Raw genomic sequence first — 12442 nt, 5'->3', positions numbered from 1 at the left:
TTAAAAAGGAAAGCAAAATAGCCTCCTCAAGTCATCGCTAGTGTTCTGGCCCTTGATAAATACCGTTTGATCCAGTTTAATAATCATTTAGGGGGAGATACCATTAAAGTTGTAATGACAACATTTTAGGAGGTAATTTTAAATCAAAATTCTGTGATGCAATTGGTCTGTAATGGGCACAATTGTCAGGACATTTCCCCTTTTCTTAGAATAAGTGTGATGTTGGCCTCCCTTAATAACTGAGGGAGGATTCCTGTTTCAGCTGAATAATTCAGCATAGCTAGATAGAGGTTGAGGAGTACCTTTTAAAATGTCTTAAAAAATTCACACCCAAAGCCATCAGGGCCTGAGGATTTACCAGACTGAAGCATTGTAAGGGCTTCAAGAATATCCTTTGAAAGGGGGCATTTAGTATAATTCTTTGCCTATCTGAAACCATGAGGTCAATGCTGAACAAAACAAAATGAATAAATTGGGTTTGCATATTTAAAAAACATTTTAAACTATTGTTAATAAATCTTCTCTTCTTGGCAAGGCATGCCCAAGTTTTTACCTGCTTTGTCTCCAGACTCATATAATGATTTGCAAATGTAAGGCTTTTCTCCGCCTGATTGTAAGGTCAGTAAAGATTTGAAAGCTATACGAGCAGCAACAGTAAGTAGCTTTACTTCGCCTGGGCAAATTTACATTCTAATAGTTTTGTTGCTCCACATTTTGGCGTCTCCTGCTAGCTGCGGAAAATACAATTATTCTCCTAAAGAAAAAAAGTTGTGCCTATTTCCTACAAGACAGCTGAGAGGCAGAGAAAGAGGACCTAGGTCTTTTAACTTTTAACTTATTAAAAGTTCACGTAAGTGGAAGACTACAACACGTAAGTTGGGGTGTGGTCACACCATGTTTCCAATTTTGCACTACTGAGTTCAGCTCAGTATAGGCTCTTTTATCCATAAAATAAATCTAATATGGTATGGCATTAGTGAGGGTTGAAGAGAAAAAAAACTCTTATGAGGATTAGCCTAAATGTCCTCCAGACCAGTAGTTCTCAACTTGAAGGGGATCCAGGGGTTTAATATGGTTAATATGAGTTAATATAGCATCACAATAGGTTTAACCACTTTAACCTGTACAGTATACCAAGGACCTCAATGGAAACAAGACCGCAAGGACTTTTTTGAACGGACCTTTAAGACAAAGTATTTTAAATGTAACTGTGCTGTTCTACATTTAATAAAATATTCAATCAATCATTCAATCAAACATCAGCTATTTGAAAATTGCAGACCTACAAGCTCACAACGCATCGCGATGCGACACGTGAGCTTGTAGATCGGCTTTTCTTTACATCTTCGAGAAAAAAATGAATATATATCTTGTATGGGGGGGGGGTTCATATTTTCAAATGGCGTCTGCAAACAAATTTTCATTTGGGGGTCGTTGACATGAAAAGGTTTGAGAAACACTGTGTTAGACATCAACAAGATCATTAATATTGAAAGGGCTTTAGCTTGCCTAGCAGGTGGACCATCAGCAGGAAGGAGACTTTCAAGCAGACGGTTGAAGTCTGCTTTCTTCTTTTAATACAGTCAATATAAGAGTAGTCGGAAGTCAATTCCTCAACTTCTGCAAAGGCCTTGGGGTAGGGAGGGATGTTTTTTTATGGGTGCTCATGCACCCATAAATGTAATCTCAACACCCCTAAACAAAATCATTTCTTTACTTTAGATTTTGTAAATTTGTCGACGGTGCACCTTTAACATTGGTAGACCGCAAAACGGACTACCAATGTTTCTTATTTCGTGGCACAGATTAAAAGCACAAGTAATAAGTTGAAACAAACAAATCAAAGTGAAAGTTCTTGAAAATTGTTTACAAACAGCTTTCCATTTCTTAAAAATATGTTGTGGTGTATAACAGGTTACTAACTAGTAGTTCATCAATTCAGTAATTCATTAAAAATATCAAAGTATTAATGTATACATTTGTATCCAGTGAAATTAATGATTTATCGGTGGGGTTGAACTCTTTTGTAAGGCACTGTATGCATGTCATCACCCCTGGAGAGGTCCCTGGAACATCGTTTATTCACTTCTTATCTACAGGTCGATCAAGCTCCATAACACTTGTAGTACCACAAGGCAAGGCCAACAGCAGCGGCAACAGTAATCATGCAAAAACAAAAACAAAAGAATAAAGTTCAAGAGGTAATGCAGCCTCCTGTGGCATGGCATCTTTTTAAGGTTAACAGGGTTAGATACCTGGCTTACAGACAGATAGACCTCTCAGATCAGAGGTGAGGAGGCTGATGAACTGCAGCATGCCTTCCTCTGCACTGATCCCAGACTGATTCACTCTGCAGCTGCTCATGCATAGCTGTATGTACAGTAGCTTATGGACTGGATCAGACTGTTTCATGGATGTTCAATGACAGAGGTCCATATAGTGGACATCAATGGTGAAGGGAAGGGTGTCTTCTTCTGTTACCAGGGCTTGTTGCTTGCCACACATAGAGGACGTGGTTGATACGGACCAGATGGCTAACTTTGGTGGTGGTGCCATTGGCATGTTGAGTGAAGTTTATTTGGTCACTAGCTGACTCTCCAGAAGACCCAGTGTCCCATGTCACCTATGAGGTTTTGCAATTGACACCAGCAGTCATGCATGCAGCTCGCATATGTGACAACATCCTCAACCAAGAACAGGAACGCCTATCAGGCTGGTGACTGGAGCCACAAGATGACCTCCAATCACCTTGATACTCTCAACTGTGTTCATCCGTATCAACAGCCACAGCGATGTAAAGGTGTTCCGAGACGACATGGCTATTCTGTCCCTGGCCGCTACAATGTTGAATTTGGCAGTTTTATCAGGATGAAGTGTGAAACTGTGGACAAAAGAGAAGGGATACACCCATTAAAGTGTTGCATTTATGCAATATCATACACGTAAAATACTGGTACTTAATTAAAAGTATATGTAGGCTAATTTAAAATAGCCTATCATATAGAAAAGTAGGCTATAATGCATTCATTGTTATCCAGTGCAGTGAAGTTAGTGATTTGTCAGGGGGGTTATTGATCACTTTTGTAAGGCACTGTATTCATCATGACACATTCTCATTAGGCTGGCTCCCCTAAAGGTCTGATCCCACAGTATAATCACCCCTGCTTTGGGGAAAGAAAGATTGTTAGTTTGTAAAATAACACATCTGTATAGTTCATAACGTCTTCTTCTTCTTCTTTCCATATAATATTTCATGCACGAATATTTCATTAATTCGTCCAAGATTTTAAACCTTTATACGCAAAAGAAAACAACTGCATTTTTTTTTTATCTGACTGGTTTAGGCTATGATGTTGATGAGTATAGCCTCTGAGTTGGTATGGTAGAAAAAACGGATACAGGATAGGTGGGCACTACAATACAGGGACATCTGGGCACCTCATGTAAAATTGGCTATTTTGTCCAAAATGTTACAAAATATATATCTGAAAAATGGTAAATGTAAAGTATATGATGTGAACATGCACGGTACATCATTATCAGACTTAATTTAATACTTCAACTTCTTGTTTATGATGACCCAAAATGACATGGATGTACAGGTTTTGTAGCAATTGTAGAAATATTAGACCTTAACCACTTAAACCCCAGCATCGATACTGTGAGGAAAGCTTTCACTGAAAATAGCAGATCAACAAGCTCACAACACGACGAGTTGCGTCGGTTGTGAGCTTGTAGATCGGCTATTTTTTCAGCGAAAGCTTTCCCCACAATAACAGAAAATACACTAGAATTGAGCCCTGCTGAGGGACGTTGGAATGTTTAAGCATGTTCTAATCATGTATACTTTACTTTACTTAAAAACTGTAATTTTTTTTTTCATCTTGGAAAGAATTGCACATTTAACACAATTTATCAAGAGAGGTGCCCACTTTTCCTTGGTGCCCACTCTTCCTGTTACCGATCTCGCGTGATGTAACGCGACTAGCCCGTTTTAACACGGGCTGGAAACCCCGTGTATCTCTCTTCCCTTCGCTGTCCAGAGTCAAGGTAAACGGACATCTCTTCCCCCTCAGTTATTTAATGAAATATACCCCTACTTTATTACTACCCACCCTTTAAACTTCACCGGGTTGATATTAATATAACGATTGACCATTATCGGCGGTTAGTACTGGCGTATTAAACCGATAAATAGTTTAATTTAGGTTTATATTCCGTATAGCGCTCACACTACACAGTGCCGTCAATGATGGCTGCCCCCATGCTACCGCATTGAGCCCTGCTAGCTTTCGAGCTAACTACGTCTTTTGACCAATTATACACTCATAATAAACATGTGGCTGAACGCACGAGGCATTTGGTTGCGATAAGCCTTTGCAAGGACCCATTTTTATTGTGACTGGTTATGATAATGCTATGGACACGGACATAATGTCCCAAGTAGCTAGCTAGCTAATGCTAACAGACAGAAGCCTATGCCGACAGAGAGCATGTCAAGGCTTGTTGTACATCAGTAACACGCGACTAGGTTTGTCAAAACCAGGCTACCTACTAACTTGTAGTTAGTTAATAGCTCTATAGTAGGGGTCTTAAACAGGGGGTCCGGGACCACTAGGGGGTCCCCAGAGTCACTACAGGGGGGCCACCAAATGTTAGTGTGATACGAACTATTTTTCTTTTACATTAACCACTTGAACCATATAATTCCTTATCAGAGGGGGACTTAAGTCAAAAATAGCCGATCTTCAAGCTCACAACGAGGCGTTGTGAGCTTGTAGATCTGCTATTTTTGGCATAAGAGGTTTGGTGTAGGGGAAACTAAGTATTGAGGGTTTATGTGGTTAACTGTCTGAAAATACACATTAACATGAATCCATCACTGATGATAGTGCTGTCAAACAAGTATATGAAGCTAGAAATCTATGAAAAGGTTTAATCTGCAACATGTTATACAATATGTAGTGGGGGTCCCTGCTTCTGTCTCTCAGCAGGGGTCCTTGTCCTAAAAAACATTGAAGACCCCCCCCCCCCACTATAGTGTAGCCAGGTTGTCATACATGTAATGTGAAATTACCATTTACCGATGGTACAGAATGTGTTCATGTAGTATTTATTGGCCTAGTATGGAGTCAGCATCAGCAGATCACTAAAGATCATCTGCCAGCTCCTGTGGGATTATTCTAGGCCAAGTGATGCTTCATGTCTCTTTACTAAATACAGATTATTTATATTTTAAAACCTTTGCTGTGCTTTTCTCTAGATGCCTGGTGTCACAGTGAAAGACGTTAACCAGCAGGAGTTTGTCCGTGCCCTAGCAGCCTTCCTGAAGAAGTAAGTGTGTCCATTTTCAGATATGCTGATATGTTTGTAATGCCTTCCTTTTATGATATATGAAAGGTAGGCAAGTGTATACAGTACTGTGTACTTAGTACAACAAATACAACAATTACTTTATTCTTACAGTGTTATGTGGAATGAATGTATATGTTACTGCCCTCTGTGTACACTTAAATATGTATCTACCCATTCACCAGTCTTTATAGTAGATATTGTATATATGTTTCTAGCATCTATTCTAGATTCAACACAGCAAACTTAGCTTCCCTATTCTGGGCATGTCATGATGGGTAGGGGTCCTCCAATTGATTTTGGGTCTAATTGGGTCACCAATTTTTTCCTCTGTATTAGCGATACAGATTGGAGAACAAAACAAGTTAAAAATTTTTTTTAAATCTCTTTTTTTAAAGTTTCCCATTAAGACATTACATTATATGAAAAATAAAGCTTTCACATGTGTTAAAACTGCCCCTCTGTGGGGTGGGGGGATGACCATTGTTTGTATTAATCTCTGAAGATCTAAAAATGCTGATGCTTAAAACATTTACAAGAGTCCAGACTCATGGAATACTTTGTTCAAGCTGTTGTGCTAAATTGATTGAATATTTTATTAAACAGAAATGTAAAACAGCTCGAGTACAGTCAAACACTCAAGTCTAAAAGGATCACACCAAAAAGTCCTTGCGGTCTTGTTTCTATTGGGGTCCTATTCAGTTCTTGTTTCAGGTTTCTATTGGGGTCCTAGGTATTCACCAAAAGTCCTTGCGGTCTTGTTTCTATTAGGGTCCTAGGTATTCAGTTCATCAACATGTAATAAATGGCACCAAACATTCAATATCATCACAAATATAAAACACTATGTACAGACTTTTGAAGACTTCAATTTTTGAAGAGTTAACAGACATAACGTCAATACAGCTGATATAATTTATTTATCAGATTGTCGCTCAATTTACATTGAGCGACGGTCAAAGATCTACAAGCTCACAATGATTATAGATTGGCTATTTTCAGTGTCAATATTTTTACAACACATAATGTGAATAATTTGTAACGTTTTCTGATGTTGCAATGGAGGAGCTGAATGCTCCTTCCCATAACAAACCTCTTCTGTGGTGACAACCCCTCAAAAATATACTTAAAAAGGGTACAGTGCCTCAGTTTCACCAAGCATTTGGCCAAAATGAATTGAAATTGAGGCACACTGTACCTCTAATTATTCTCATTCTGTCAGCGTATTGTCCAAACCTTAAACATTTCAACTACATTGTATCAAAGTCTTTTCTATAATCTTGTCCCCAGGTCAGGAAAGCTGAAGGTGCCAGACTGGGTTGACCTTGTGAAGTTGGCCAAGCACAAGGAGCTGGCGCCCAGTGATGACAACTGGTTCTACATCAGAGCTGGTAAGTCCTGACATCTCTTTACATCTCTCTGTTCCATAACTATTGGTGTAACTGTAACAGAGAGCCCTGCTGAATCTGGATTACATTTCCGGGATGTGTGACAGATGGCTGGCGTTTGCCTACTGGATATGATTGCAGTTGAGACTGAATTGTTACATTGTCATAATGTTGCATGGCTTGATTTAAGCACTGGCGCAGAGCTGTTTGCTTGGCTCTGCTTGGGCAGTTGATGAAGCTTTTAACTGGCCAGGTGTTTCCACAGACCCAAATTATTAGAAATGTGCCACTTTGTCTTCTGTGGTTGATATCTGGTACAATCAAAATAAACCTTTACTGTGACAATACAGTGTAAAGAATAATACTGCAGTGAAAAACATATCAGTATTTGTGTTATGTTGCAGAGCAAATTGTTGCAGTACATTAAGTCTAAACAATATAAATTATTTGACATAAGCAAGTGAGTTATCATGGACTACTGACAAGTTAATAAAGACCCCCTATTACTGGTTACATTTCAGACAAGAAGACAGATCAAACTAAAGGTGTAGTTGCCAGTATTAAGGGTTGTATGCTCACACAGTGAAGTTAACCATAGTGCAGTCATAGTCTTTAGGTCTCATGTACAAAATGACATCAATTGAGATGTTTTGAATTATTTTGCTCAGTTGTACTTTCACTGTTGAGAGTTCTTCAGTTGCCCTCCAAGTTTTACCAAGTTATTCCACTTTCGGTTTACAAGTTAACTCGTCAAACCATTCATTTATGATGTCATGAATGTTAATGCATTTCCTGGCATGGTTTTCTTATAGATACCAGGGTGACTGAGCGATGTTAACAACCCTTAGGTAGCATAATGTATAACATAATTGCCGTTTTGGCATCCAATTGTTCATAGATGTCTATATCTATATTGAAGCCTTTAATTTAGAACATTGGCAGATTATCTAAAAACTAAAGTCATACTATTGATATAAGATGCATGAAGTACAGTAGCATTCTGATAGTTGTGATCTAACATTGCAATCTGTCCATTCTGTCAGCATCCACAGTCCGCCACCTGTACCTGCGTGGTGGTGCCGGTGTAGGCTCCATGACCAAGATCTATGGCGGTCGCAACAGGAACGGTGTCTGCCCCTCCCACTTCAGCGTTGGGTCAAAGAACGTGGCCCGCAAGGTGCTTCAGGCCCTCGAGCTGCTCAAGATGATCGAGAAGGATCCCAACGGGTGAGGAGAAATGCCCTTCTTCATTCAGTGCATCACCCAGTACTTAATTGCATATGTATGAGCAGAACACTTGAGGGTGTGTGAGCATAAAACATTGATCTATAAAGTCGTTAAATCCCTGTGTATGTATGCGTCACACTGGGTGGATGTATGGCCGAGGACCCAAGGAAGTGCACTGTAGAGTGTGAAGCCTTACGGGTCAATGGTCCTCCAGGATTGGCATGAGTCACGATTACGTGCAAAGTCAATGCATAGAAAAAAATGCATGCAAATTTCCAACTCATCAAAATGGCTTCACACATTCTGACGTCATATGCAAATGATGACCATAGCCTCTGCCTGCAAATGATTGGAACCACACTAGTTTATTCTTGAGTGTATTGACGCTTCTCGAAAAGTGCCGTTTGAAGAATTATAGTGGAGTAGTAGTAAAATGCGTCAAGATAGCAATGCTATCAGTAGTTCCTAAATCGCACAAGGCTGTTTGTCCTCGACATGACTGCTGTTTCCGGCATTTCTCAAGATTTTTCTCACAACACATTGCAATTGGTACTGTCTTGAGCTTGTAGATCTGCTTTTTTTTAAAAACCTTGAATGTGTTTGGAGAACTTAAACCTATGAAATGTGCAAAATGCAGACACCAGGGTTAAAGCAATTTGAGTTTTTAATATTTATTTAAGGTAGGGTACATGCATATTCATGAAGACTTTGCCATGAGCCATGATGATGGACATTTTCATTTCTGTAGCTGCAGCACTAACTCTGTGGCTGCCATCAGTTGAAGTGTGCAGGAAAATGACATTGCAGTTTGACTTGTTCATGTCGGAGTGAATGATTTTCATTTCTATGTAGGAAGAATTGATTAGCCTGCCTCCTCATGACCACAGTATTGTGGTCAATGGGGCATATCCAATGTAGTTGAGGTGTTATTGAATACTCGGCTGTGTTGCATATTGATTTTTGACCAGGTTGTGTAGGATGATGTGCTCTGTTATGCCACTGTGTTTCAGTGTCTTGATATGCCTTGTCCTCTCCTCTCCCCTCAGCGGCCGCAGACTAACCTCCCAGGGAAACAGAGACCTGGACAGAATCGCCGGGCAGGTGAGAATGGCTTTCTCAACTCGGTTAACCCATTAAGACCTGAGTTTCCGATTCTGCAAAACATTTCGATTATTTTTTTTTGTAATAAAAAATATACATATTCAAAGATTTGCACACATTTTCCAAAAATCGGTGCCGCGCTATGAGCTTGTATATCTGCTATTTTTGAATAGCCAAAGAAATATTAAAATGACACAGATGCGTTCCCGGTCTTAGATGCGTTCCCGGTTAAAGGTTAAGCATTATCTTGCCAAGTGTTTGTATTTTCAGGAAGGCATAAATCACAGTACATAATGAACACTACTAGATATTGTACACAAATGGTACGTGTCAAACACAAATTAACAGAGACAAATACTCATGCTTTGTTATGTATCCCTATTGGACAGAGATTTGACATCTCTCCTGCGATTTCCCTACCGTTGATGGCACTTTCAAAATGACATCAAATGTATTTATCGAGGCAATTATTTTGTACTTTCAGTATTTAATAGAAGTGATATGAAACGGATGACTAGAATAAATATGATCACTCTAAAGTTAATTAACGCAGCATCAAATATCTCCTTGCCAGGACTCAAAGCTGTCAAGTGCTCAAAGGTTTCCAGCTTGCACCCACTTAATCTGTTCTGTGTATAGGTGCACTATGTACGGAATTGTCTTCCTACTGTCTAAACAAAATAATGGTGGCGGGCTGCCCACTACACAATGTAACCTTGGCGATACGGCGTCTTTTGGGCTATGGCCTGCTCCTGGCCCTCTGTCAGAACTCTTAAGTGAATCAATTTCAAAATCCAGAGTTGAATGATTTGTATCAAAGGCTTCATTTCTGGCCAGGACCAAGGTTGCTTTACATCTCTGTTACACCTTTCCGTTTCTGCTGTGGTGCATTGTTTTATTTGAAGTCTAGACTTATTCAATGCGGTCCCTCAATCCAAAAGCGCGTTTCATCACTAAAACATCCCTTTGGCTTTGATGCTTACACACCGCCTGTCTGTTACGGGAAAGCACCCTGTGCCGGCATAGCACGAGCATGCACTGCTTTGAGAACGGTTGTCCTTGGGCAAGTTTCCCTTTCTGCCAAAGTGCCTCGCAGAATGCAAGTCAGCTTTTCTACCGAGGCTAAATTACTGAGTTACTGGTTTGTCCGTGTAGCATAGCTGCAGGTCGTTGTCTGTTAGTCGCAGCTAAAACAAATGGCAGATTCTGCCTTGTGGAGACGTGAGAGGAGGCAGGCGACGGCAGCAGCAGCACCACCGTCAGAGTGATAATCCAAGGGTAAAGGGGTAAACACGAGGAGGGAATTTCATGCTTGGCAAGGCCCGCCGTATGGCACCAGTTTTCTCCTTGTTTACCCATGCTAATGAGCGCTATGTAGATGAACTAACCTGTGCCCAGCCCTGCCTGCATGTCTGCTGCACATAGCTGGCAACAGGCAACGCTCAGTTGGCACCCCTACCCCCTCCCTCCTCCAAACCCCCTTGTGTTTTGTACTTTCTGATGTTTTTTTTTTATTGAAACGGGTTGATTTTCGCTTGTGGGGGCTCCTGTCATGTACCGTCAGAGTATGGGTGGTGTTTGTTGGCAGCGGAAGAAAACAATTGCTCTCTTCCAAGCTGCTGGATTTGTGATTCCACTGTCATTTTCACTCAACTTACTGTAAGCTTGCCTCTCTGTGGACCGTTTTTGAATTCTTCCTGTTTTCTGGTCTCCACAGGTTTTTACTGCAAACAAGAAGACTATTCTGGCGGGCGTGGCGGCGGCGGCGGCTGCTGTTGTGTAAAAAAATAAATCTTTTTTTGGAGAAACTAATATTGTTACCTGTTCACTTCTTTACAACCCAGTTTGTGTGGTACAATATCTTGGTAAACCTGACATGGGTGCAAATGCTCTGCTCAATAGTTGGATGTAGTTTTATTGTTTCCACTGGAAGAAATGAAAAGCATAGAGCTGTATTTGATTGGAGGGTTACAGGAGATGGTGGTTTGCTTCCGAAACGTGGTGGTGGTAATTAAATGGATCCCCATTAGCTGACACGGCGCCTAGGTGACAGCTTATCTTCCTGGGGTCCATGAAAGATTCACTAATTATAAAAACATGATAAAATACATATGTGACTTTATACTAAATAAGTAGACGCACTAGCAGAGTTCCAAGCTCTGAAACGGATTTCCTGGCTCTGACATAGACGTGCAATAATCGTATATTATTATGACAATAATAATTATTATAAATTAATAGCTAATGATATAATCACATAATAATGTAATTGTGTATTGGCAATACTAATTATAATGTAATCATATAATCATGATTCCGGTCATATGGTCAGCAGCATCAACTGTTTTCAATGTTTTTTTGAAAGACAATTTATGTGTAAGTAATGCAAGATGCAGAACACTATAAATGTTGACTGGACCGACCTCTGCTTACAAAATCACTGTTTTCAAGAAAGAAAAGAACAGTTAACAATGGCGTTTATTAGTCTGCTTGAAACCTGTTCCATTAAAGTTGAGTTTGAGGATGAGATCTGTTTTGAGTATTACAACACAATTTGCCATGGCATAATGTCTCAATGCTGAGTAGCATTTTGCAGGGAAATGGAGACTCCTAAAGGGGATAATGGCTACTTGAGTTGCGTTCCTGACAAGTGAAATGTTTGAACCTCATTTTGACAAGGGAAAGGTCCATGGTTTGTGAAACACCCATAAGCTGATTTCTGTCTGTCTGGTTTTGAATGTCACCCAGCCTAAAGGGCATGTTGTCTTGTCTGGAGAGAGGGATTTATAACTGTTGACAGCTTAGCTAGGATACTGTTCTTTCAGCCTATATATTCTGTGACCCTGTAGAAGGCTACAGCTCCTCGCTCTGTACATGCAGGCATATACAGATCCTTATCCAAAAATGTGAATATTGGGGGAAAAAAATTTCTTCAATGTAATTCAAAAAGTGAAACTCGTATCTAGATTCATTGCACATAAAGTGAAATGGCTTTTTTTTTTTTTTATCTAGATTATGGCATACCATGAAATGCATGGACCAATCAAAAGATTTGTAAGACAAGTGTCGACCATCTGAAAATGTTAATTTGTGTGCAAATACTTGGTCTGGGCTACTTGAACAAATCATTTCATCAATGGGGCGTGGCATGGAGGTGATCAGCCTGCAGCACTGTTGAGGTGTTAAGGAAGCCCAGTTTTGCTTTGATAGCAGCTGTAAACTCATTTGTATAGTTGGGTCTGGTGTCTCTATCTCTTGACAGTACAACAGATTCTCTGTGGGGTTCAGGTCAGGCCAGTTGGCTGGTTAAGCACAGTAATACCATGGTCATTACACAAATTACTAGTAGTTTTGGCACTGGGCAGGTGCCAAGT

General features: G+C 40.0%; 1 protein-coding gene across 1 annotated transcript; it reads left to right on the top strand.

Moving 5' to 3' along the window:
- Nucleotides 1-4025: 4025 nt before the first annotated feature.
- Nucleotides 4026-10880, top strand: rps19 (ribosomal protein S19). Its single transcript, XM_080427088.1, has 6 exons — nucleotides 4026-4050; nucleotides 5264-5334; nucleotides 6643-6743; nucleotides 7784-7967; nucleotides 9014-9068; nucleotides 10786-10880. Exons 2-6 carry the CDS (start codon nucleotides 5264-5266, stop codon nucleotides 10849-10851), a joined length of 477 nt encoding a protein of 158 aa, XP_080283214.1. The 5' UTR covers nucleotides 4026-4050; the 3' UTR covers nucleotides 10852-10880.
- Nucleotides 10881-12442: the final 1562 nt, after the last annotated feature.

Source organism: Gymnoscopelus braueri (genome assembly GCF_963280865.1).
Source record: "Gymnoscopelus braueri genome assembly, chromosome: 4".
In the NCBI taxonomy this organism is placed as follows: Eukaryota; Metazoa; Chordata; class Actinopteri; order Myctophiformes; family Myctophidae; genus Gymnoscopelus; species Gymnoscopelus braueri.
Note: the sequence above shows the minus strand (reverse complement) of the source record. Positions and strands in the feature narration are given on the sequence as shown.